The sequence below is a fragment of the Oryctolagus cuniculus genome, chromosome 7 (assembly GCF_051225735.1).
Source record: "Oryctolagus cuniculus isolate XC-2025 breed Fujian yellow rabbit chromosome 7, ASM5122573v1, whole genome shotgun sequence".
Lineage (NCBI taxonomy): Eukaryota > Metazoa > Chordata > Mammalia > Lagomorpha > Leporidae > Oryctolagus > Oryctolagus cuniculus.
This window is the reverse complement of record NC_142873.1, coordinates 56,996,029-57,019,701: the sequence shown is the minus strand read 5'-3', so window position 1 is coordinate 57,019,701 and position 23,673 is coordinate 56,996,029. Positions and strand designations below refer to the sequence as shown.

Genomic DNA, 23,673 nt, shown 5'->3' with positions numbered 1-23,673 from the left:
CTTCCCCCAACCTCTCACCTTTCAGCGCAGCCGCGAGGCTACCTCTGGTGGAGCTGCGGCGGGCCATCGGAAATCGGCTGCTTCGGCCTGTCTCCTCCCTGCAGCGCGCGCTTTGAGTGCTGGGGCCGGCCCTGGGCTCCCGCGCGGGAAGGAGTGGCTCTCTGTGCCGCGTCTTCCGCGGTTTGCGTCCCGGCTCCGACGGTGCCCACTCTAGCGCCTTCTCTGCTGAGCTGACTTTTCCCTTAGGGCCCGTGGCCCAGTTCCTGCCCCAGCATGACGTCTGAGGCGCCGTGGTGGAAGCCTGGCGCTGGAACGCAGTTCCCAGGAAGACCCCACCGGTGACTCGAGCCCCGCCACCATGAACGGGGTCCTGATCCCGCACACGCCCATTGCTGTGGACTTCTGGAGCCTGCGCCGGGCTGGTAGCGCGCGGCTTTTCTTTTTATCCCACATGCACTCGGACCACACGGTCGGCCTGTCCAGCACCTGGGCCCGGCCCCTTTACTGCTCCCCAATCACTGCCCACCTCTTGCATCGTCAGCGACAGGTACGGGGCAGGGGACCGGAGTCGGCCTCCGCAGAGCTGGTCCTGGCGTCCGGGTGGGGAATTCTGACCTGTCACAGCCTTGGGAATCAGAGTGGGCCCCCCGGACGGCTGATTTTGACAAATGTGGAGTAGTTTGAATCCAGCCGACCGTGGCTTCCAACTCACCGATTTGAGTATTTTAGTTGGGGAAACCTTTCAGCCCACCCACAGAAATTATCCCTACCTTTTCCCATAAACTAGGCCCATGTTTCCTAAACGTGTCTTATCTTAATCCACCTAGGCTGGGGAAATAGACATCGTCCAGCCCCCTCCCACGCCCCCCGATCTGATTCAGTAGGTTGGTGTGGATCCTAAAAATCTGGCTGGAATTTTTTTTTTTTTAACAGTTGCCTCAAGGGATTATTAGGACCTGGAGAAAATCTGAGAATCCTTGACTGGATTGTTTTCTGAATGCTTGGAAGTTGTCTGAAGGGCAGGGTGGGGAACGGGAGGAGGATGGGTGGATGCTTGGGAATCCTCAGCCCGGCTTCTGCCCCAGGGTGACTCAGGATTCTGTCAGCTTTCCTTGGTTTGTATACGGGATAGTCCCAGGGATGCCCTGTTGCTCCCCCAGGTGTCCAAGAAGTGGATCCGAGCCCTAGAGGTCGGTGAGAGCCACGTGCTGCCGCTCGATGAAATTGGACAAGAGACCATGACTGTAACCCTCTTGGATGCCCATCACTGCCCTGGTTCTGTCATGTTTCTCTTCGAAGGATACTTTGGAACCATCCTCTACACAGGTGGGCCTCCAGAGGGGTCCCTTCCATCTTCCCAGCCTCGATGCTACATTTCTTGAGCAGGGCGGGGATGGAGACATTTCCACAAAGCAGCTATGTTGCACAGCACTCAGAATAGTAAGAACATGCCCATCTGTGCTTGAGGTGGGAGAGGCTTCTCTTCTAGTCCTTGCTTTCTGACCCTCTGCCCCCACATGTGTTCTTCTAGGTGATTTTCGATATACACCATCTATGCTAAGGGAGCCTCCTCTGTCATCGGGCAAACAGATCCATACTTTATACCTAGACAACACCAACTGCAACCCAGCCCTGGTTCTTCCCACCCGACAAGAAGCTGCCCACCAGATTGTCCAGCTCATTCGAGAGCACCCTCAACATAACATAAAGATCGGTGAGTGAATTCCTTTCCTTCTCTCACCCACAGCTGGGTTCTTTGAGGGTTCTCACATCTTTCAAGTCTCCACAGTTCTCCCTTTCTCCATGAAACTTACCCTGACCACCTTATTTTAAATTGTATTCCCTTTTCCTGATCCCCTATACCAACTCAGTTTATTATCTGTTGTCTGTCCTCCACTTCCCTGGGCGTGCAGTATACACCCACCCACACAAAGGAAAACTCCTTGAGAACCTGGGTGGAAGGGGGAAGAAGCTGTGTGTGCTTATGGAATAGAGGAGCAGCAACCATTCCAACAGGCTTACAGTGGGCAAGAAGTCCAACGAAGCAGGAGGAACTAGAGTGTTGGTAATCCTGAACTCAACAAAGAGCTGTTGAAGGATTTTTGTTTTTGTTTTTCATTTATTTGAGAGGGAGAGAGAGATAATGCCCCATCCTCTGGTTCACTCCCCAGGTGCCAACAATAGCTGACTGGACCAAAGCTAGGAGCCAGGAACTCATTCTAGGTATCCATGTAGGTTGCAGGAACCCAATTCCTTGAGACATCACCACTGCCTCCCGGGGTCTGCATTAGCAGGAAGCAGGAGTCAGGACCCAAGTACCAAATCCAGGTACTTCCTATAAGGGATTCAGTCATTCTTAACCACTAGGCTAAACTCCTGCCCCGGGGCTCTTTGTTTTAGTGTGGATATGTATTCTGAATGCCTATGTTAATGCCTGACTCAGGCATTCAATAAATTCTTATTATTGGGGGCCAGTGTTAGGGAGCAGAGGGTTAATCTGCCACTTGCACACTGGCATCCCAGATCAAAGTACTGAGTTGAGTATTGGTTGCTCTGCTTCCAATTCAGCTCCCTGCTAGTGTGCATGGAAAATCAGCAAAGGATGGCTCAAGTACTTGGGGCCCTGGAACTGACCTGGAAGACCCAGATGGAGTTCCTGACTCCTGGCTTTGGTCTTGTCCAGCTTTGGCCATTGCAGCCACATGGGGAATGAACCACTGGGCGGAAGATCTATCTCTTTCTGTCTCTCTCTCTTTCTCTCTGTTAGTCTGCATTTCAAATAAATAAATCTTTTAAAAAGTTTACTATATGAATGAATAAAATTTATCAGAGCATTGATATTTGAGCATTGTGCTTTAAATTAGGGACATTGAAAAAACACCTATTTCTAATCTAGTGATTCTACAATGATACAGAATATTTTGGGGACTCTTCTTTTGGAGTTGCTTTTATTTATTTATTTATTTATGAGGCAGCATTACAGAGAGGTCTTCCATCTGCTGGTTCACTTCCCAAATAGCTGCAATGGCCAGAGCTCCGCTGATCTGAAGCCAGGAGCCTGGAGCTTCTTCCGGGTCTCCCACACAGATGCAGGGGCCCAAGCACTTGGGCCATCTTCTGCTGCTTTCCCAGGCCATTAACAGGGAGCTGGATCAGAAGTGGAGCAGCCAGGACTCCAACTGGAGCCCATATGAGATGCTGGCACCACAGGTGGAGGCTTAACATACTGTACCACAGTGCTAACCCCTGGAGTTGTCTTTTTAAAAAATTATGAAAATCAGTTTTTTAAAAAATATTAATTTGAAAGGCAGAGTAACAGAGAGAGGGAAAGACAGAGAGAGAGAGAGAGAGAGAGAGAGATTTAGCTATCTTCCATTCACTAGTTCTCTCCCCAAATGGCCACAGTGGGCAGGGCTGGATCAGGCCAAAGCCAAGAGCCCAGAGTTCCATCTAGGCCTCCCAAGTGGGTGGCAAGGGCTATGTTCCCCTGCTTTTCCGAGGTGTATTAGCAGGGAGTTGGATCGAAAGTAGAGCAGCTGGGATTTGAACTGGCACTTATATGGGATGCTGGCATTACAGGCATCCACTGTACCACAACCCCAGCCTCCAGTTTTTATTTTAAAAAACTGTAACAGGGCAGACATTTGGTGCAGTAGTTAAGACACTGAGACACTGCTTGGGATGCCTGCATCTCATATTGGGATGCCTGAATTCAAGTCCCAGATCTACTTCCAATCCAGCTTCCTCCAGATGTACACCCTGAGAGGTAGTAAGTGATGGCTTAAGTACCTGAGTCCCTGCCATCCACAGGGGAGTCCCAGAAGGAATTGTTGGCTTTTGGCTTTGGCCTGGTCCAACCCTGCCTGTTGTAGACATTTGGGGAACAAACAGTGGATGGAAGATCTTTGTCCACCTGTCTTTGTTTCTCTGCCTTTCAAATAATATGAAAATAAAAATGTTAAAAAAATTTAACATATAGTTCTAAATGACTTTTTTGATTGTTCACAAAAGGGAAAAGATTTGCCACCATTATGAATATTTTTAAAAAGGACATGTCCCAATTCTAAAACGAATTTCAAAGTGAGATTAAATAAATGGCACTAACAAAATTATATACTTCCCTGGGTAACTACCAAGCTGATTGAGAAATATCCTCTGCCCTGAGGATTGCTAAACTGCTCATGAAGAAATATCAGTTACAGTTTTCAATGCAGAAATTTCCCAGAGAAGCACAGCTGGTTAGGAGGGTGCTGTGGTAGGGCCTAATGAACACACTGAATAATATATAAGCCTCTACTCTGTGCCAAGGACCCAATAGACAGTGGGGATATAAACCTGAATAAAATATTGCTCTGATTTTGAGAGCTTACAGGGTAACAGGGCAGGACCTAGAAAGTGAAGTAAAATGGAAATATATGAGGAGAAAATAAAATTGGCTACCTTCATACCCAAAGAATGAAATTTTGAACCATAATCAGGAATAAAGTAGATTAAAAAGAAATATAGGGCAGGTGTTTGGCCAGGCAGTTAAGATGTTAGTTTGGATGCCTGTATCGCAGATTGGAGGGCCTGGGTTCAAGCTCCAGCTCTGCTCCTAATTGCAGGCATTGGTAGGAAGCTGGTGATGGCTCAAGTAGTTGGGCCTCTGCCATGTGGGAAACCTGGGTTGTGTGCCCAGCTCCTAGCTTCACAGACTCCGCCCAGGCCATTGTAGGCATTTGTGGGGTAAACCAGCAGATGGGAGCTGTCTCTCTATTTCTCTGCTTCTCAAATAAATAAAAACTTAAAGAAAAATAGATAAGAGAAATACTTATTTTACGGAGTTCACAGTCTGGTTGTGGATTGGAAATAGGCCTTTAGTATCTATTACCATTACCCGATTTCATGTCTCCTATTTCTTCCTATATAACTGCAGTTTGGGGCTTCCAACCGGCACTTCTGCTTTTAGCTTGTTCTCATCGAGGCAGTAGAATACATTGCTGCTCTACTTTCTTCTAAAGCCCTGCTCTGATCTTATTATTCCTGTGATTAGAATTAACCATTTTTCTGCTTTAGACTCTTCAATGACTCCTCCCCCTTCACTTCCAGGACTAAGTCCAAGGTCCTTGCAGTACACACAAGGCCCTCTAATATGCTTGCCTCTCTCATGCCATTTTTCACCAATTCCTTCTTTAGCAACATTGAACTGGCCCCTCTTAATGTTTCCCACCCTTCAATACAGCTTGTCCTTTCCAGGAAACTCCCTAATCCCATCAGCTAGTAGATACTGTTTATCTGTGTCCTCCTAAGGCTGTCTGCATATCTGCAGTATTGCCCTTAACTGCAGGGTTTCTGGATCTTTGTGTAATTATACTCCTTGAGGGCTGAGATGTCTTTTTGTTTGTTACTTTTCATGTGCTTAACACTTGGTAGATGCTTTCTTTGGTTGAACCAAATGAAAAGGTGGATTTTGTGTGCCTCCCTCTTCTCCATATATCTCTGCTCAAATGCCATCTCATCCCTGGTAGACTCCCCTGATGGCCCCATGAATTTTGTGTTTGTTTTTAAATGTTTAGTTGATATATTAGGATTCTCTAATAGCTTTCTTCTCTTAATTTCCCCAATGCCATTCACATTATTCAGGACTCTATAGCTTGGGAAAGGAGTCACTGCTGGAGCACCTGGCCCTGGAGTGTCAGACCTGGGTGGTGTTGAGTCCTCAGCGTCTGGAGGTGGTACAGCTGCTGGGCCTGGCAGATGTGTTCACGGTGGAGGAGAAGGCGGGCCGCATCCACGCCGTGGACAACATGGAGATCTGCCATTCTGCCATGCTGCGTTGGAACCAGACCCACCCTACCATTGCCATCCTTCCCACCAGCCGGAAAATCCACACCTCCCACCCCGATATCCACATCATCCCTTACTCTGACCACTCCTCCTACTCTGAGCTTCGTACCTTTGTTTCAGCACTGAAGCCGAGCCAGGTGGTACCCATCGTCCGTCGGCAGCCCTGTGGAGACTACTTTTGGGACAGCATGGGCCCCAGGATCTCTGTGCCTCTGATTCCAGATTCTGTGCAGCAGTACATGAGTTCCTTCTCTAGAAAACCAAGTTTTCTCTTGCTGTTGGAAAGGAGGCTAAAGAGGGCCAGAGCCCAAGGTGTTGTGTTTGAATCCCCTGAGAAAGATGTTGATGAATCTCAAGCTAACAAAGACTCAAAGAAGGCCAAGAAGGAAAACTCTCCCTGGCCTGGGAAGCTTGAAAAGCAGCTTCCCCACTGTCCTTTGCGAGTCAAGAAGCAGTTGTTCTCAGATCTCTGCAGCAAAGAATGGGATGGGACAGCCCCCTTCTGTGAGTCCCAGAAAATGGTAACAAAGGTGACTGTCCCTTTGGGCTGTTCTATGCACTTAAGACCTTCAGATGAGGAGTTCATCTCTCCAGAAACAAAGGAGGAAATTAGTTTAAAGCCCCCATTGGTACCCAGAGGAGACAGTGACCCAGCAGCCACAGGGAACCCAAGCACTTGGGTGAGCCATGATTCTCCCCTGGGTCATAGCAAGGCCACCCCTCTTCTAGCTGCTAAGTTCAGGGGCCTGGCACTGAAATATCTTCTGACTCCAGTGAACTTTTTCCAGGCAAAGTTCTCTTCCAGGAGCTTTGACCAGCAAGTGGAAAAATACCACAAGCCCTCGAAGGAGCACACACAGGAGAGTACAGAATAACAGTGTTGTTCAACCCAATGCTACAGTTTCAGACAGTGAAGTTTGTTTGGGGCTTGTCTGTACTGGATCCTCGCAGGCTCGCCCTGGACCAGCACTTTTCCAAGCTTGTTTATTGGAGTCCTGGTACCTATGGAATCCTTAGTTGTAACCTTGACTGTGTTTAAGAGGCTTTTCATTGTAAACTCTGGGGCGTGTGCATCAGCATGTTAAAGGTTCTTAGAGGTCCTACAGTAACTTGATCTGTTTAACCTAGCATTCCTCAAGCTTTGGTGAACGTGCAGTCCTCTTCTGTGGGTGCCGAAAGAGATGAGTCTGAATCAAAAAAGAGCAGATTATTCCCGTAGTTCCTTTGCATGCTCTGTGTCACATAACGTGCTCCCCCAACCCTCCTTCACAAAAACCCCTGGGTAGTTCTATTTTTTAATCATAAACTGTGGTGCTGGAGGATAATCATTAATCATGAACTGTGGTGCTAGCGGATAAAGTGGTGGCCCAAGCAGCACGTTCTAGTCCTGAATGTCCCTGACTTGCTGTGACCCCATCCAAGTAACTTCCTGTCTCTGCCTCTGGGAAAGAACAGGAAGCAATGAAGAGGACTTGGAACCATGGTGAAAAATTCCACCTCCTGCCTCCTGCATCAGAGTGTGCAATTAGTGTTGCTGGGGACCCATCTGGAACAGAGCCAGCGAGGGGGTTGGGCACCCGTCACGGCAGCAGTACCTGGAACCAGGCTGAGCATTAAGGCCTAGGGTGTGACAGGACTCCCAGCTATGTGGAGGCCCTGATTATTTGGCTGAAATAAAGTTAGAAAAGATCAGATGTGCTGCCAGATATTCCTCTGATTGTTCACATAGCTGGGATATTTGTTGCTCCCCCCCTACCCCCTTGGTTTGAATAAGGAGCCAGAGCACACAGCCTGTTTGTTTTAGTATCCAGGGAAGAGACCACGGAGCCAGCTGGCTGGAAGGGGTGGGGGGTGTGCAGTTCTGCCCTGTCCTTCTGTTCATAACACAAAATGCCAAGCCAATAAGCAGGACAGCCAACACCACAGCTATGAGGGAACAGGCTCTAAGGAAGGGCACAGATAATGTGGAGCTGGGCAGGTGGATAAAACTGCTTCAGAATGAAACCTGGGGCCTTAGGAAGGCAGAAGTCTCGGTTTCCTAGCCAGGGGAAACAAGATTCTAATTTTGGAGGTTGTAATGAAGAGTTTAGAAAGCAAAATAAGGACTTGTGTTCGGCCAAACTGTATATAGCTGTTTTGTCCGTGACCTTCACTGTCAGCCTCCCAAGGGCCTTCTAGGAGCTGTGGCAGGCGAGGCATGCTGTGCAGTAGGAAACCTGGGTATTGGCTGGGCTTGAATCCAGGGCAGCTTCGGCAAATTGCTTTGTGGAGCCTCAGGTCTACAGTCCCTCAGTCCACAGGGACTGAGATACCTACCTCTCATCACCGCTACGGAGATTAAACAAGTGATAAAATTCTAATTCAGTGTGTGCCATAGGACGGGGTTTTCAAATGTTTCTCAGCCTCTGATTTTTCAAGAAATTATTCTATATATAAAATAAAGTTTGGAAATCATAAAAATGTAAAGAAAAAAGTCAACTTTAATTCCTCTATGTAGATCAATTGATATGCTTTATTCCAATCTTTTTCTGTGATGTAAATGTGTTAAATATATATATTTTTTCAAAATCTGGGTGACAATTTTATATCCTATATTTTCCTTTCTTAATTCCTTAAGCATTTTGCCATGTCATTAAATTTTTTTTTTTTTTTTTTTTTTTTTTTTTTTTTTTTGACAGGCAGAGTGGACAGTGAGAGAGACAGAGAGAGAAAGGTCTTCCCTTGCCGTTGGTTCACCCTCCAATGGCCGCCGCTGCAGCCGGCGCACCGCGCTGATCCGATGGCAGGAGCCAGGATCCAGGTGCTTCTCCTGGTCTCCCATGGGGTGCAGGGCCCAAGCACCTGGGCCATCCTCCACTGCACTCCCTGGCCATAGCAGAGAGCTGGCCTGGAAGAGGGGCAACCGGGACAGAATCCGGCGCCCCGACCGGGACTAGAACCCGGTGTGCCGGCGCCGCAAGGTGGAGGATTAGCCTATTGAGCCACGGCGCCGGCCGCATGTCATTAAATTTTTTAAAATAGGGGCCGGCACTGTGGCATAGCAGGTTAGTGCCCTGGCCTGAAGTGCCAGTATCCCATATGGGTGCCGGTTTGAGACCGGGCTGCTCCACTTCCGATCCAGCTCTCTGCTATGGCCTGAGAAAGCAGTAGAAGATGGCCCAAGTCCTTGGGCCCCTGCACCCATGTAGGAGACCCGGAAGAAGCTCCTGGCTTCAGATCAGCACAGTTCTGGCCTTTGCAGCCAATTGGGGAGTTTTTAAAAAATTTATTTGAAAGTCAGACTAAGATAGACAAGGTGCTCCCATCAGATGCCCGCAACAGCTAGCACTGGACCAGACTAAAGCCAGGAGCGGAACTCAGTCCAGGTTTCCCATGTAGATTGCAGGGACCCAAGTACTTGAGCCATCACCTGATGCCTCCTAGGGTGCTCACTAGCATAAAGCTGGATTTGGAATCAGGGCCAGGACTTGAACCCAGCTGCATTTTAACTGCTACACTAAAAGCCTATCCCCAGAATTTTATTTTTTAAAAAGGATTTATTTATTTTGAGAGAGAGAAAGAGATCTTCCATCCATTGGCTCATTCCCCAGTTGACCACAATGGTCAGCACTGGGCCAGGCTGAAGCTAGGAGCTTCATCCAGGTCTCCTATGTAGGTGGCAGGGGCCCAAACACTTGGGCCATCTTCTGCTGCTTTCCCTAGGCCATCGGCAGGGAGCTGGATTGGAAGCATAGCAGCTACAATGTAGACCAGTGCTGATATGGGACCTACTATGCCACAGTGCTGGCCCCCCAGGGTGTCATTTTTAATAGTTATATACTATCCTGTTGTGTGAGTATAGTTAAACCACTTCCATACTATTCATCATTTTGTGTCCTGTTTTTAATTGTACTTATCACAGTGCACATGGCTTATGCATATATCTTGGCATTTTTATTTCTTTAGAGAAGATTACTGGAAATGGGATTTAAGTTCTTGATACAAATTGTGCCAAACAGCCTTCCAGAAAGATTTCCTTACCATCTTTTCTGCAGAAGTGCCATTAAGATACGCTGAAATCAATTCAAATTCAAATGTCACTAGAATGGTACATGCTAACGTGTGGGAAATCATCTTGTGTGAAATGAATAAATATTTACTGAACCGTGTGGGCAAGGCTTAGCCTCTGTCTTAATTCTGTGACACCAAGCTGGCTGGAAGAGATAAGGGAGTTCTCAGTACAGGGGCCCCCATATTGGCGTTATCTTCTGGTAAGAAAGGAACTTGTTCACCCTTGGGACTTGCTGTGTCACACAAGTTCCTTGAAGAGGGATCTATATGAATTCACATGGGAAAGCAAAAGTTACTGGTTTCAAGAAATTTAGTTGTTGGTGCATGTTTGCATTTTATTAATGGGAAGATTCCATCTTATTCTCCTAAACTAAAAATGTGACTTATAATAGGGATTGCCAGTTGCTTTATATGATTTCTCAATGCTCTCTCAGATAAAAATGTTGGATAGTGGGTTGGATGTTTGGCCTAGCAGTTAAGGTGCTTGTAGGGATGCCTGCATCCCATAACCATGGGTTTGGATCCCAGTTCTGCTCCCAAATTCCAGCTTCCTGTTAATAGGGACCCTATAGGGTAGCAGGTGATGGCTCAAGTAGTTGGGGCCTACTACTCATACGGGAGACCTGGATTGAGTTCATAACTCTCAGTTTCAGACTAACCCAGCTTCCATTGTTGTGGGCATTCTCTTTCTGTGTCTCGGATCCTAAAAAAAAAAAAAAAAAAAAAAAAACACCTTTTTTAAACACCTTTATGGCATACATATTTAAGTAGCTGCTGAACATTGTTTTTAGAATCTAAGGGTGACCCCATAGAAGATCTTGCAATTAGGCTTGAAGGTGCTAGGAAAAAGGAAGTTCTCTAGAGATCCGTTAGTGTTTCATGATCTGTGGGAGAATTTGTATTTTTCCACAAGGATACTGACAGTGGCTTAAGTCCCTTTATAGAAAAGAATCTGGCTAGCTTTGGGGAACTATCTCTCACTCCTGACCCAGATTACCATTTGTGGTAGGAAACAGATGAGTGTGTCTGCTTGTTCTTTTGTCACAAAAAGGGATTTGGACCTGGGTTCTCTATCTCAAGTCCACTGCTAGGGAGAGAGTTCTTGCTGCATTCTTAGGATAGCTTTTAAACAGGTTCTGTATGTGGAGGTCCATGTGCACAGACCCTTAGTGCTGCTGCTAGTTGGTAGTTGTTGGGTAGTGTTAACCACCTTCTACCTCCACTCTCCCCAACCACCACCGTCACAAGCTGATTTGTCTTGGGTTCGTGGCACTTTGCTGTCTTCCCCAGGACATCCCATCTGTCCTGTACGGAGTGCTGCTGCTCTCCCTTATAATCATCTGAATGTACAACTGCTGTGTGGGATTCTCAGGATGGTTATGCTTCTCTGTATTTTGACCACAGTGTGTTTATTTAGCCATATCCTTCCATATGACTGTCTCTTTCCTGGGCCAATTTGTCTTTGAATGTATCCATGCCCCACTGGATCACATAAAACTCCCTGAATCTTGGACATGGTTCTTCTAAACAGATATCCTATTGAGCCAGCATGCTTTCTTTTGTTTTTAATTAATTTATTTGAAAGGGCTACAAGGAGAGAGAGAGGGAGAGGGAGAATATATTTCATCGCTTCACTGCTCAGATGGTTGTAATGGCCAGGGCTGAGTCAGGCCAAAGCTGGGAGCAGGAGCTTTATCTGGGTCTCCCACATGGATTCAGAGGCACAAGCACTTGGGCCATCTTCCATTGCTTTTCTCAGGCCATTAGCAGGGAGCTAGACTGTAAATGGAGCAGTCAGGACTCGAACCAGCACCCATATGGGATGCCAATGTCACAGCAGCTTTACCCACTATGCCACAACACTGGCCTGTTATTGAACCATCTTGCAATCACGCAAAATTTCTGGTTAGGGGCCAGCACTCTGGCGAAGTGGGTAAAGCTGCCTCCTGCAGAGCCAGCATCCCATATGACAGCCAGTTCAAGTCCCGGCTGCTCCACTTTTGATCCAGCTCCCTAATAATACACCTGGGAAGGCATCAGAAGATGGTCCAAGTCCTTGGGCCCCTGCACCTACATGGGAGACCAGGAAGAAGCTCCTGGCTCCTGGCTTCAGATCGGCACTGCTCCAGCCATTGTGGCCATTTGGAGAGTGAACCAGCAGATGGAAGATCTCTCTTTCTCTGCCTGTGCCTCTGTAATTCTGCCATTCAGATAAATAAGTAAATCTTAAAAAAAAAAAATCTTCTGGCTAAACTTGGGTTAGTCTTTCCTTTACAAATATTTACATATTTAAAAACTATTGCATTCTGGCTATCTTAGCAGTCTTGGCTCCTCCTGTCAATTGACAACTTTGGTCAGTGGAAGATAAAGCTTGTCACCAATGCTACAATCCCATCCCCAGTGTGTTCACTTCAAGATAATGCTTTTGGGGAGCTAAGAAAACTGGGTCAAGCTCATTTACCCTACTAATCAGACTTTGTAGGGATAAAGCATCATTAGGGGGTTGGCGCTGTGACGTAGTGCGTAAAGCTGCTGCCTGCAGCGCTGGCATCCCATTTGGGTGCTGGTTCCCATCTGGGCTGCTCCACTTCAAATCCAGCTCTCTGCTTTGGCCTGGGAAAGCAGAAGATAGCCCAAGTCCTTGGGCCCCTGCACCCGCGTGGGAGACCCGGAAGAAGCTCCTAACTCCTAGCTTTGGATGGGCACAGCTCCAGCTGTTGCAGCCATCTAGGGAGTGAACCAGCAGATCAAAGACCTCACTCTCTCTGTCTCTGCCTCTCTATAACTCTGCCTTTCAAATAAATAAATAAATCTTTAAAAAATAAGTTAAGGACAATGAGAGAATCCTAAAGACAATAAGAGAAAAACATGAAGTTACATGTAAAGGAATACAGTTAGACTAATCGTAGATCCGAAGTGGAGCAGCCAGGATTCAAACTGGAACCCATATGGGATGCTGGCACTGCAGGTGGTGGCCTCACCCGCTATACCACAGTGCCAGCCCCTAATCATAGACTTTTCAGGAGAAACACTACAGGCCAGAAGAGAGTAGGATGATATATTCAGGGTCTTGAACAAAACTTCCAATCAAGAATATTATATCCAGCAAAGCTATACTTTAAAAGGGAAGGAGACAAAAAGTATTTCCCAGACAAGCAAAAACTGAGATAGTTCACCTCCACCAGACCAGCCTTACAAGAAATCCTGAAGGGAGTCCTATATAGGAAGTGAACAACATAACACAAGACAGTACTGCATTCACTAAGAGAGGTGATACAATTAGTAACCAATCAATCAAATGATAGAAGTCAGCTCTTACCTATCAATGTTAACACTGAATGAGCTTGGTTGAATGAATTTTTAAAAAAAAGACCCAACTATATTATTCTTAAGACACTCATTTCACAGGTGAAGATGAATACAGACTGAAAATGAAGGACTGGAAAAAGATACACCAAGCAAATGGAAATAAAAATGAGCGGGAGTACCTATCCCTATCATAGAAAACAAACTTTAAACGAAAAACTGTAAAAAGGGATTAAAGAAAGGACATTGTAAAAGGGCCAAATCAGCAAGAAGATACAACAATCATAAATATAAATGCACATAAGACCACCCAGATATATACAGCAAATATCAGCCTAATGGAGAGGTAGTTCTTTTTTTTTTTTTTTTTTTTTTTTTTTTTTTTTTTTTTTTTTGACAGGCAGAGTGGACAGTGAGAGAGAGAGACAGAGAGAAAGGTCTTCCTTTGCCGTTGGTTCACCCTCCAATGGCCACCGTGGCCGGTGCGCTGCAGCCAGCGCACCGCGCTGATCTGATGGCTCCCATGGGGTGCAGGGCCCAAGTACTTGGGCCATCCTCCACTGCACTCCCTGGCCACAGCAGAGAGCTGGCCTGGAAGAGGGGCAACCAGGACAGAATCCGGCGCCCCCGACTGGGACTAGAACCCGGTGTGCCTGTGCCGCAAGGCGGAGGATTAGCCTAGTGAGCCGCGGCGCCGGCAAGAGAGAGAGGTAGTTCTAATACAACAATAGTGGTGGACTTCTACACCCCATTGTCATTAATAGACAGATCAACGAGATAGAAAATCAACAAAGTTACATCCAAGTTGAGCCACACTATTGAGCATATGGACTTAACAGACATTTCCAGACATTTCACCCAACAATTACAGAATATATGTTCCCCTCAGCAGCACGTAGAATATATTTAGGATAGACCATATATTAGGCTACAAATCAAGTCTTAGTACATTTAAAATTATTTAAATCATACCATGTATTGTCTCAGATCACAAAAATCTAAAACTAGATATCAATAAGAACAACAGAAAATTTACAAATACATGGAAATTAAACTACTGAATGCTACTGAATGACCAATAGGTGATTGAGGAGATTAAAAAAGAAATAAAAAACTTTCTTGAAACAAATGAAAATGAAAATACCACATATTCAAACCTGCAGAATATGGCAAAAGCAGTATTAAGAGTGAAGTTTACAGCAATAAGTGCTTACATTTTAAAAAAACGAAGATCTCAAATAAACAATCTGATAATATGTTGCAAGGATGTAGACAAGCAAGAACAAACCAAATCTAAAATTACCAAGAGATAAGAAATATTAAGAATTTGAGCAGAAATAATGAAATTGATAGTGAAAAAAATACAAAAATACAAAAGACCAACAAGGTGAAAAGATGTTTTGTTGAGACTATAAACAAAATATCACAAACCTTTAGCCAGACTAACAAGGAAAAAAAAGGGGGGGGGGGGAGAAATCTCAAATAATTCAGAGATGAAAAAGAGACATTACAACTGATACTACAGAAATACAAAGGATCATAAGAAACTGCTATGAACAACTACGTGCTAACAAATTGGAAAACCTTGAAGAAGTGGATAAATTGCTGGATACATATAACCTATGAATATTAAATCAAGAAGACAGAAAATTGAAATAGACCCATAACAAGTAATGATACTGAAGCAATAATTAAAAGTCCCTTATCAAATAAAATTCTGGGGCTTGATTGATGAGCTTAATATTGAATTCTACAAAACATTTTAAATACTCTTCAAAGTATTCCGAAGTATTGAAAAGGAGGGAACTCTAGGGGCCAGCGCTGTGGCAAAAAAGGTAAAGCCGCTGCCTGCAGTGCCAGAATCCCATATGGGTGCTTGTTCAAGTTTTGGCTGCTCCATTTGCAATCCAGCTCTCTGCTATGGCCTAGGAAAACAGTAGAAGATGCCCCAAATCCTTGGGCCCCTGCACCCATGTAGGAAACCTAGAAGAAGCTCCTGGCTCCTGGCTTCAGCCTGCCCCAGCCCCGGCTGGCCACTGGGGCCATTTTGGGAGTGAATCAGTGGATGGAAGATCTAAGATCTCTGTCTCTGCCTTTCAAATAAATAAAATAAATACATCTTTAGAAAACAATCCATGTTTGCAGTTTACATGATGTTGTACATAGAAATTCCCAAACACTCCACTAAGAAGTCATTGGAACTGATAAACCAACTCAGTAAAGTCTCAGGTTACAAAATCAGCATAAACAAATTAGTGAAAAAATGTTCAATATCACTTGCTATCAGAGAAATGCAAATCAAAACCACAATGGCATATCACCTTGCCCCTGTCATAATGGCTATTATCTAAAAAACAGAGAGTAACAAATTCTGGCAAGGATGTGGAGAAAGGAGAACTCTTCCACTCTGCTGGTGGGAATGTAAATTAGCACAGACACTGTGGAAAATGTATGGAAATTTATTTAAAAACTAGAAATAGACTTCCTATATGATCCAGCAATCCCTCTACTAGACATATATACCCAAAAGTCATAAACTCAATATATTGAAGAGAAACCTGCTTCACCATGTTTCTAACAGCACTCTTTACAATAGCCAAAATATGTAATCAACCAAGGTGTCCCTTGGAATATTATTCAGTTATAGAAAAGAATGAAATATTTTTGCAGCAAAATGGATGCAACTGGAGGACATCATGTTGACTGAAATAAGCCAGACACAGGAATGCAAATACTGCATATTCTTCCTTATATATGAGAGTTAAAATTAACAAAACGAAATAAAAACCAACTCAATTTGAACATCAAATATCGATTACTTGGGGCTGGGAGAGTTGAGAGGGATAAAAGTTTTCTTGATTGGGGCAGGTACTGTGGTGCACCAGGTTAAGCCACTGTCTGTGGCCCTGGCATCCCATATAAGTGCCTGTTTGAGTCCTGGCTGCTCCACTTTCAATCTCTCTCCCTGCTAATGAACCTGGCAAAGTAGCAGATGGCCTAAGTTCTTGGACTCCTGCACCCACATGGGAGACCCGGAACAAGCTCTTGCCTCCTGGCTTCAGATGGTCTCAGCTCTGGAAGTTGTAGTCATTTGGGGACTGAACCAGTAGATGGAAGATCTCTCTGTCTCTGCCTCTCTGTCTTTGTAACTCTGCTTTTCAAATAAATAAATACATCTTTAAAAAAAAGACTCATGATATATATAGAATAGGAAGGAAAATGCTTTCTGGATTAAAAAAATTATGGGAAGCTGAATATGGTTCATTAATTGTGACAAAGACACTAATGAGAAGTTAATAGGGGAATGGGGTAAGGAGAACATCAGAACTCTTTATATTACTACCTTTTTGGTCTGTAAATTGAAAACTATTCTGAAATACAATGTTGAGAGTAAAGTGAAATTACATTTCGAATGCTATGTTAAGCAGATTTAACTATAAAATCCCAAGGGGAGTGAGCATTTGGTACATTGGTTGAGATGCTACTTGGGATGCCTACCTCCCATATCCAAGAGTCTGGGTTTGAGTCCTGGTGTCTCTCCCCCTCTTCGCGGAGGAACGACACTAGACCCTGCGCTGTTCTTTTGTCTGCTCGGCCCTTCCCGGGTTTGCTGCTGGTCCTTCCCAGGTTGGCTGCCGACCCCTCCACCTCCGTGGAGGGGCGGCTCCCCCTGCCACTTTCCCCACTTCCGCGGAGGAGCGGCACACCGCCGGCCGGCTCTCTCGGGGGCTGCTCAGATGTTATCCGGATGTTCCTGGTGCATGTTGTCTCTCTCCTCCTTTATAGTCCTCTTCCACCAATCCCAACTCTGCTGCCCACACGCCGAGCACGCTGCTCTCCTCCAATCAGGAGCAGGATCAGCTCCTGCAGCTTATCAGTCAAGTTGGTGAGAGGCAGCTGCGTAGAAGTTGTTTGCTCCCTTTCAGCGCCATATTGTGGGAGAGCAGATGCATAGAAAAAGTCTTAATTCCAGTAACTTAGTCTAGTCCGAGTTGCTCCCCACATCCTGGCCCTGCTTCTGATTCCAGTTCCTGGTCATGTGAACCCTGGGAGACAGCAGATGATGGCTCCAGTGGTTGGTTCCTTGCTACCCATGTGAGATACAGATTGAGATTTGTTCTCATGGCTTTGATCAGGTCTAGCCGCAGTTTTTAAGGGCATATGGGGAGTTAACCAGTGGATGGGAAATCTCTCTGTCTCTGTTTCTGTCTCTCTATCTCTCTCTTTCTCCCTGCCTTTCAAATAAATAAAAAATAAGCTTAAAAATTAAAAAAAAGTCCTGAGGCTAGGTCGAATTACAGCAGTGGAACACGTGATAAATGAGAGGCCCAGAGAGTGCGCTTGGGTGTGCAGAGCAGAGTAGACTTGGTTGAGCCTGACACAGCACTCCAGGGAAACAAAGGGCCTGACCCTACACGTGATGCAGTTATAGGTTCTGCTCCCACACTAGCTCTAGAAACCATCAGCCTTGAATCAGTCAACTCCCATTTAGGGAAGGTAGGACCACGGGGAAAACAAGAACCACGTAACTGGTATCACTGCAAAGTTTAGCTGCTGCTGTCTTCAAAGATGCTTCTCATTTCCTTATGTCCTTGATCTGCCCTCTCTCCCATGCACTTCAGTGGTTATGACTCAAACTCTTACAACACATGAAGCCCCAGCAAGGCACCTTTAAGCACCACGGGTTCCAACCTGCAATACCCTGAGTCAACTTCCCTGGACCACAGAAACAGGTCTGATCACCCACCCCCGTCACACTCAGAGACGGCAACATTAATCCCTCTATGTCTTGCATCCCTGCTTAAAGCTGGTCACCGTCAAGAGACCAAGTCTTGAATCACCCTGCCTTATGCTCCTTTTTTTTTTTTTTTAATCATTTATTTGGAGGGCAGAATTACAGAGAGGCAGAAGCAGAGAGAGAAAGAGAGCAAGGTCTTCTATTCGCTGGCCCACTCCCCAGATGGCTGCAACAGCCAGAGCTGTACTAATCAGGAGCCAGGAGCTTCTTCCAGGTCTCCTATGTGGGTACGGGGGCCCAAGGACTTGGGCCATCCTCCACTGCTTTTCCAAGCCATAGCAGAGAGCTGGATCGGAAGTGGGGCAGCCGGGACTCAAACTGGTGCCCATATGGGATGCTGGCACTGTAGGCAGCGGCTTTACCTGCTATGCCACAGCACTGGCCCAGCTACACTCCTTTTTTTAGGCCCTCGGGTCTCCTGCTCTGTGACCAGCAAATTCCATATCCTCAGATTCTTTTCTGAAGTTCTCCCTTCCCCATCTGGCCTGCACTGAGCACCGGCTCTCTTCTGGACACGCTCTTTTCTGCCCAGCCACCCCAAGTAGAGGCCTTTACTCCCACTTCAGAGTAAGGAGGTGAAGCTCACATTCTCCCTGCTCTCCTAGCGTCTCCTGACTGTCATTCCCCTCCCTTCCAGGGGCAATCTCTCCTCTGAAGTTCATCCTGCCTGGCCATGCCATCCTCTCCCCTCCTCGTTTATCCAGACTGAGTCCCTGACTCACAGTCTTCTCCCCTTTCATAACTCTGTTATTCTGGGTGGCTTCAGCACTCTGGTCATTCAGTTTTCTTGACTTCTCATCTCTAAAGACGTTGTTCTCCCTGTACCTCACCATTCTGTCATTACCAGCAATTATACTACATCTAAAATCTCAATTTAAAAACTTCTGTTCTCCCAGCTTTGCTCAGGAGCCTCCATTGCCTGGCGCTCTGGCGTAGTGGGTTAAGCCACTATCTGCAGTGCCGGCATCCCATATGAGCGCCGGTTTGTGTCCTGGCTGCTCCACTTCTAATCCAGCTCCCTGCTAATGTGCCTGGGAAAGCAGCAGGGGATGAGCCAATGTTTGGGCCCCTGCACCAGCATGGGTCTGAGACCCCAATGAAGCTCTTGGCTCTAGGCCTGAACTATAAGAACTCCCCACATATTCATTCATATTTTCTCTTTCATTTTTTCCCTGACCAGATGCAAATAATCCAGGGAGGTTGAGGTTGGGGGTGGGAAATCCAGGACTCCAAGGAACAGTGAGGCCACACGACTCTAGACACAAGCTGTCAGATCCCTGAATGATGTCAAGGAGCAGAACAAAACCCTTACCCCTAACCACTCACACTTAAGTGATTGATGATACCAATAACAATAAAGTTTAATTGTGTTAAGGGAACTGTGACTGCAGTTAGCTAAAACCTAACTATTCATTGAATAGGCAAGGAACATGTCTGCCACATCACTCTTTGCAAGTTTGCTCTGCTAAGGATGCCCTGAAGAATCTTGAAAAGAAAAAATCCTGGGTGTACCTCAATTTGCAACCCTATGGGAAAGAATGAGAAACTGTCAATTTATACCCAGGGCCATAGGCATCCAGTAAGAAGTCACTGTGGGGTCCAGTGCTGTGGTGTAGCGGGCAAAGCTGCTGCCTGTGGTGCCAGCATCCCATATGGGCGCCGGTTCAAGTCTTGGCTGCTCTACTTCCTATCCAGCTCTCTGCTATGGCCTGCGAAAGCAGCAGAAGATGGCCCAAGTCCTTGGGCCCCTGCACCCATGTGGGAAAACCTGGAGGAAGCTCCTGGCTTCGGATACTTGCAGCTCCAGTCATTGTGGCCATCTGGGGGGTGAACCAGCAGGCGGAAGATCTTGCTCTTCCTTTGCCTCTGCCTCTCTATAACTCTGCCTTTCAATAAATAAATAAATCTTTAAAAAAAGATAATGATGCTTAACATAATAAAAAAATCACTGTGAGTCCAGTGCCCAGATCTTGTTCTTTAATATAATTCTACTCTAAACAAAACAAAAGCACTCAAGACTCCTCAGAGAAATGGCTTGGGAATGAAGAGCGCAAGATGAATTTGGGACAACTTATTATGAGGACATGCTAAAGAAGACACAGAAACCAACTTTTAAGGGTACACAGTGACTAAATTTGGAAAATTCCAGCACTAAAATAATTAAGGACAGCAGCTAATTATAAACTATTGGGAAAGGTAGTAATCTATTAGTCTACGTCATTAATAAACAGATAAGTAACTAAATAAGCAGCAATGAGGGTGGTATAGGCAAGAATCACTAATAGATGCTAAATCTAGGGGAGCAGGCTCAGTGAGGAGCTGGGTACTGTATAAGGCATCTCCCCACAGATTGCTTATTAATTACAAAGAAAAATCAATAAATACACTGTGGAGAAATCAGACACCTTGACCAAGTGACCAAAATTATTATCACCAATGAGGGACAGAGATTTACCATGTTCCTTTGGGTATAATATCCTAAGGCTATGATATAATTCATGCAGTAGTATCCTGGCCAGAAAGGATAACCTGGGTGTAATCATGAGTAAACCATGAGACAAACATAAATGATCAACCTAAATTAGGGAAAATTCTATTATCAAAAAATAGGCCCGGGGCTAGGGCTGTGGTGCAATAGGTTAATCCTCCGCCTGAGGCGCTGGTATCCCATGAAGGCATGGGTTCTAGTCCCGGCTGCTCCTCTTCCAATCCAGCTCTCTGCTGTGGCCTGGGAAAGCAGTAGAAGATGGCCCAGGTGCTTGGGCCCCTGCACCCGCATGGGAGACCAGGGAGAAGCACCTGTTTCCACTTTGGATCGGCATAGCTCCGGCCTTTGTGGCCATTTGGGGAGTGAACTAACGGAAGAAAGACCTCTCTCTCTGCCTCTCCCTCTCACTGTCTATAATTCTACCTCTCAAATAAATAAATAAAATCTTTTTTAAAAAAATACCTGCCACATATAGCCACCTTCTGAGGAGAGTTATCATTATAAAGAAAAATAGGCCCATATTCTTCAAAAATATCAAAGACAATATCATTGGTCCTTGCATTTAAGAGCAGGGTCCCTGCAGCCATCCTTGTTGACTACAGCTTTGTCCAAGGGAATAGCCACAGAGTACCTGGTGGGTATTAGATGATTGTAGCTACAAACATTTACAAAAGATTTATCTTTGACTTCTTGGTGATTTGTTTCTTGCCCTTGGCACCTGTCACTTTATGGGGATAGCGGTCAATTCCAGCCACCCGAGCGTGGCTGGAGGGGCAGTTGGAGGTGCCATCATCAATGTTCTTCACAATGATGGCTCTACATCCCAATTAGTGTCCAGCCAGGACCGGCACCACTTTCCGGGTTTCTTGAACTTGCCCATTTCAACCACTCAGGCCTACTGAGGAAAGGCCATCGTGTGTTTAATTTCTGACCAAGTGCCTGCACAGAAGATGCTCTATGGCTATTAGCTGAATGGACACGCAACCTCCAGTTACACTACACTTTGAAACTTCCTTGAAGATATCCTGCTCAAATATCACCTCCTCTGGTGCTTCCTTAAAGTGTTATATATGTCCACTTGCCTTTTTTCCTCACTAGGGTGAAAGCTCCCTGAGGGAAAATACTATGTCTTCCTCAGCTTGCGTTTGACCCAGTACTCAGCAGAGTACTGGGTACAGAGTGGCATAGAGCCAGCACACAGGGGTTTGCTGGATGAATTCATGAATTTTGTTAGAAAGCAAAAAACAAAAGAAAACAAAAACAAAATTAGACTTTAAGCAGCTCCCTGTATACTGGGACAAACTGAGGCAAGGACCTGAGAACAATAAAAATAGAGATCAACAAGTATAAATCAATAAGGTACAAATGAGTAAATTATTTAAGTAGTCAGATGATGATGCCAAATAAAATCCATCTGAGAGTCAATCAGGATTGGCTTCCAAAAGGTGAATTCTCAGATATGTTGGGAGAGTGGGAAGGGACATAACTTGGAAGGATAGGGGATTAGAAACATTTTATAGAGTTGGGTTGATCCAAGGCCTTGTAAGAAAAGAATGTGTTAGAAGATTGCTTCTGACCTCAGGTTTCTGCCTTTTTATTTTTATACTTTAAAGATTTATTTGAAAGGCAGAGTTACAGAAGGAGAGGGAGGGGGAAAGATAAGAGAGATCTTCTATTCACTGATTCACTCCACAAATGGCCACAACAGCTGGGGCTGGACCAGGCTGAAGCCAGGAGCCAGGACCTTCATCCTGGTCTCCCATGTAGGTCCAGGGGCCCAAGCACTTGGTCCATCCTCTGTTGCTTTCCTAGACATATTAGCAGGGAGCTGGAGAGGAAGTGGAGCAGCCAGGCCTTGAACCAGTGTCCATGTGGGATGCCGGTATTGAAGAGAGTCGTTCAACGCATTACACCAGGAAGCCAACCTCTCTGCCTTCTTCCTGGCTCACCAAGAAGGCATGCTCATTCACTCTTTATGTCTTGATCTTTCCCATACCAGCCCAATGTGGGGACTCTATGTTCTCTAAACACTAAGAAGGAAGCTTCTGTGAAAATAAGCAAACAAAACTGCCCCGTGGGACTGATCACTTGCTGACCCTGGTCCTCTAGGGAAACAAAGTTCCCCGTTCCCAGTAAAATGGAACTGCTCCCAGTGTTAAGCCAGGGAGAAACTCAAATGACTTCCCTTAAAAGGTACTTGAGCACATTTGACAAAAATTTTGTCTTGTTTGGTGAGAAGATGGGGGATCCAAGGAAATCAAGGATAAAAATGAGTGACATCTGAGAAACAGCTTGTCTGAATACTGTCTCGGCCGCATCTGTTCCCCTCTCAGCGAATGTGCGAATGCCCACCATGCAGGACAGTCACTCTGGAGGGCTCAGATCACTGCTGCCTCCAGCACTCATGGGATGGAAAGGAACAGATAATACCAGGCTCCCTGGAAATAAGGCCCACTTTAGGAATCAGGACATTTTACACAGCCGGCATATATCTGAATTCTACGTTTTTATTAGGATAACTCAGTTTTCATTAAGTGTCCATTTCTCAGAATGCTGGGTCCAAGGTGTTCTGTTTCTTGAACACTCAGCCTTTCTACCTTCGTATGGAGGCAAGAAAATTACTATGCTAGCGTTTGCTCACAGAACGTTTTGAGGGATTGGGTTACTCCTTCTCACCTCCTAATGCAAACAGAAGAAACCCAGGCGGTAATTGGCAGATTCCCTAAGCGGCTCCCATGTACTTGGGCGGCCTCGGGGACCGATACACGGATGTCTCACTGATGGAACGTCTCTAGATGACAACAAAACTTTGAAGTCTAAACTGAAGTAAATCCTCATAGCCAGGGAGGCTTCCCGGATAAGCATTGCCTCCCTCGCGCAGCCCAATCTGCGGGAGTCACACTAGGTGGTGATGATGTCACACTGGCTGGGATGACATTTTACAGCCGGACCCCCTACCGCTACCAGGCACCTTCAAATCACCGCGGAGCCTGCCTTCCGGGGGGGTGTGTGGGGAGTCCATTCCCCGAACTCGATCCACGCTGGCTCCCCACGGAGGCCCACCCACTCCCACTGCCACCGATACTATGCCGCCGTCCTAGAGCGGCAACTCTTCCGCACTTCCGCCTCAGTGAGTGTCATGGCGCGGGAGGGTTCCGGCGAGGCGGGGCCGACTGGGTAGGGGCGGCCGTTCGGCGCTCCTCTT

General features: G+C 46.0%; 1 protein-coding gene, 1 long non-coding RNA gene and 1 pseudogene across 2 annotated transcripts; 1 reads left to right on the top strand and 2 right to left on the bottom strand.

The window, feature by feature from the left end:
- The first annotated feature begins 140 nt into the window (after positions 1-140).
- Positions 141-8,394, top strand: DCLRE1B (DNA cross-link repair 1B). The gene is made up of 4 exons (XM_002715417.6): positions 141-547; positions 1,161-1,326; positions 1,532-1,714; positions 5,623-8,394. Exons 1-4 carry the CDS (start codon positions 359-361, stop codon positions 6,699-6,701), a joined length of 1,617 nt encoding a protein of 538 aa, XP_002715463.3. The 5' UTR covers positions 141-358; the 3' UTR covers positions 6,702-8,394.
- A 1,993-nt stretch (positions 8,395-10,387) lies between these two features.
- LOC149125578 (uncharacterized) lies at positions 10,388-16,819 on the bottom strand. The gene is made up of 2 exons (XR_016210723.1): positions 16,681-16,819; positions 10,388-10,579 (listed from the first exon to the last, which is right to left on the bottom strand). It is a non-coding gene; the product is annotated as an uncharacterized LOC149125578 (long non-coding RNA).
- Positions 16,820-21,014: 4,195 nt separating this feature from the next.
- On the bottom strand, positions 21,015-21,348 carry LOC149125577 (large ribosomal subunit protein eL27 pseudogene; annotated as a pseudogene).
- Positions 21,349-23,673: the final 2,325 nt, after the last annotated feature.

Coding starts and splice junctions, on each gene's coding strand:
- DCLRE1B (XM_002715417.6), top strand. CDS start 359: ATGAACGGGGTCCTGATCCCGCACACGCCCATTGCTGTGGACTTCTGG. Junction 548..1,160: donor TCTTGCATCGTCAGCGACAG/GTACGGGGCAGG, acceptor TTGCTCCCCCAG/GTGTCCAAGAAGTGGATCCG. Junction 1,715..5,622: donor TCAACATAACATAAAGATCG/GTGAGTGAATTC, acceptor CACATTATTCAG/GACTCTATAGCTTGGGAAAG.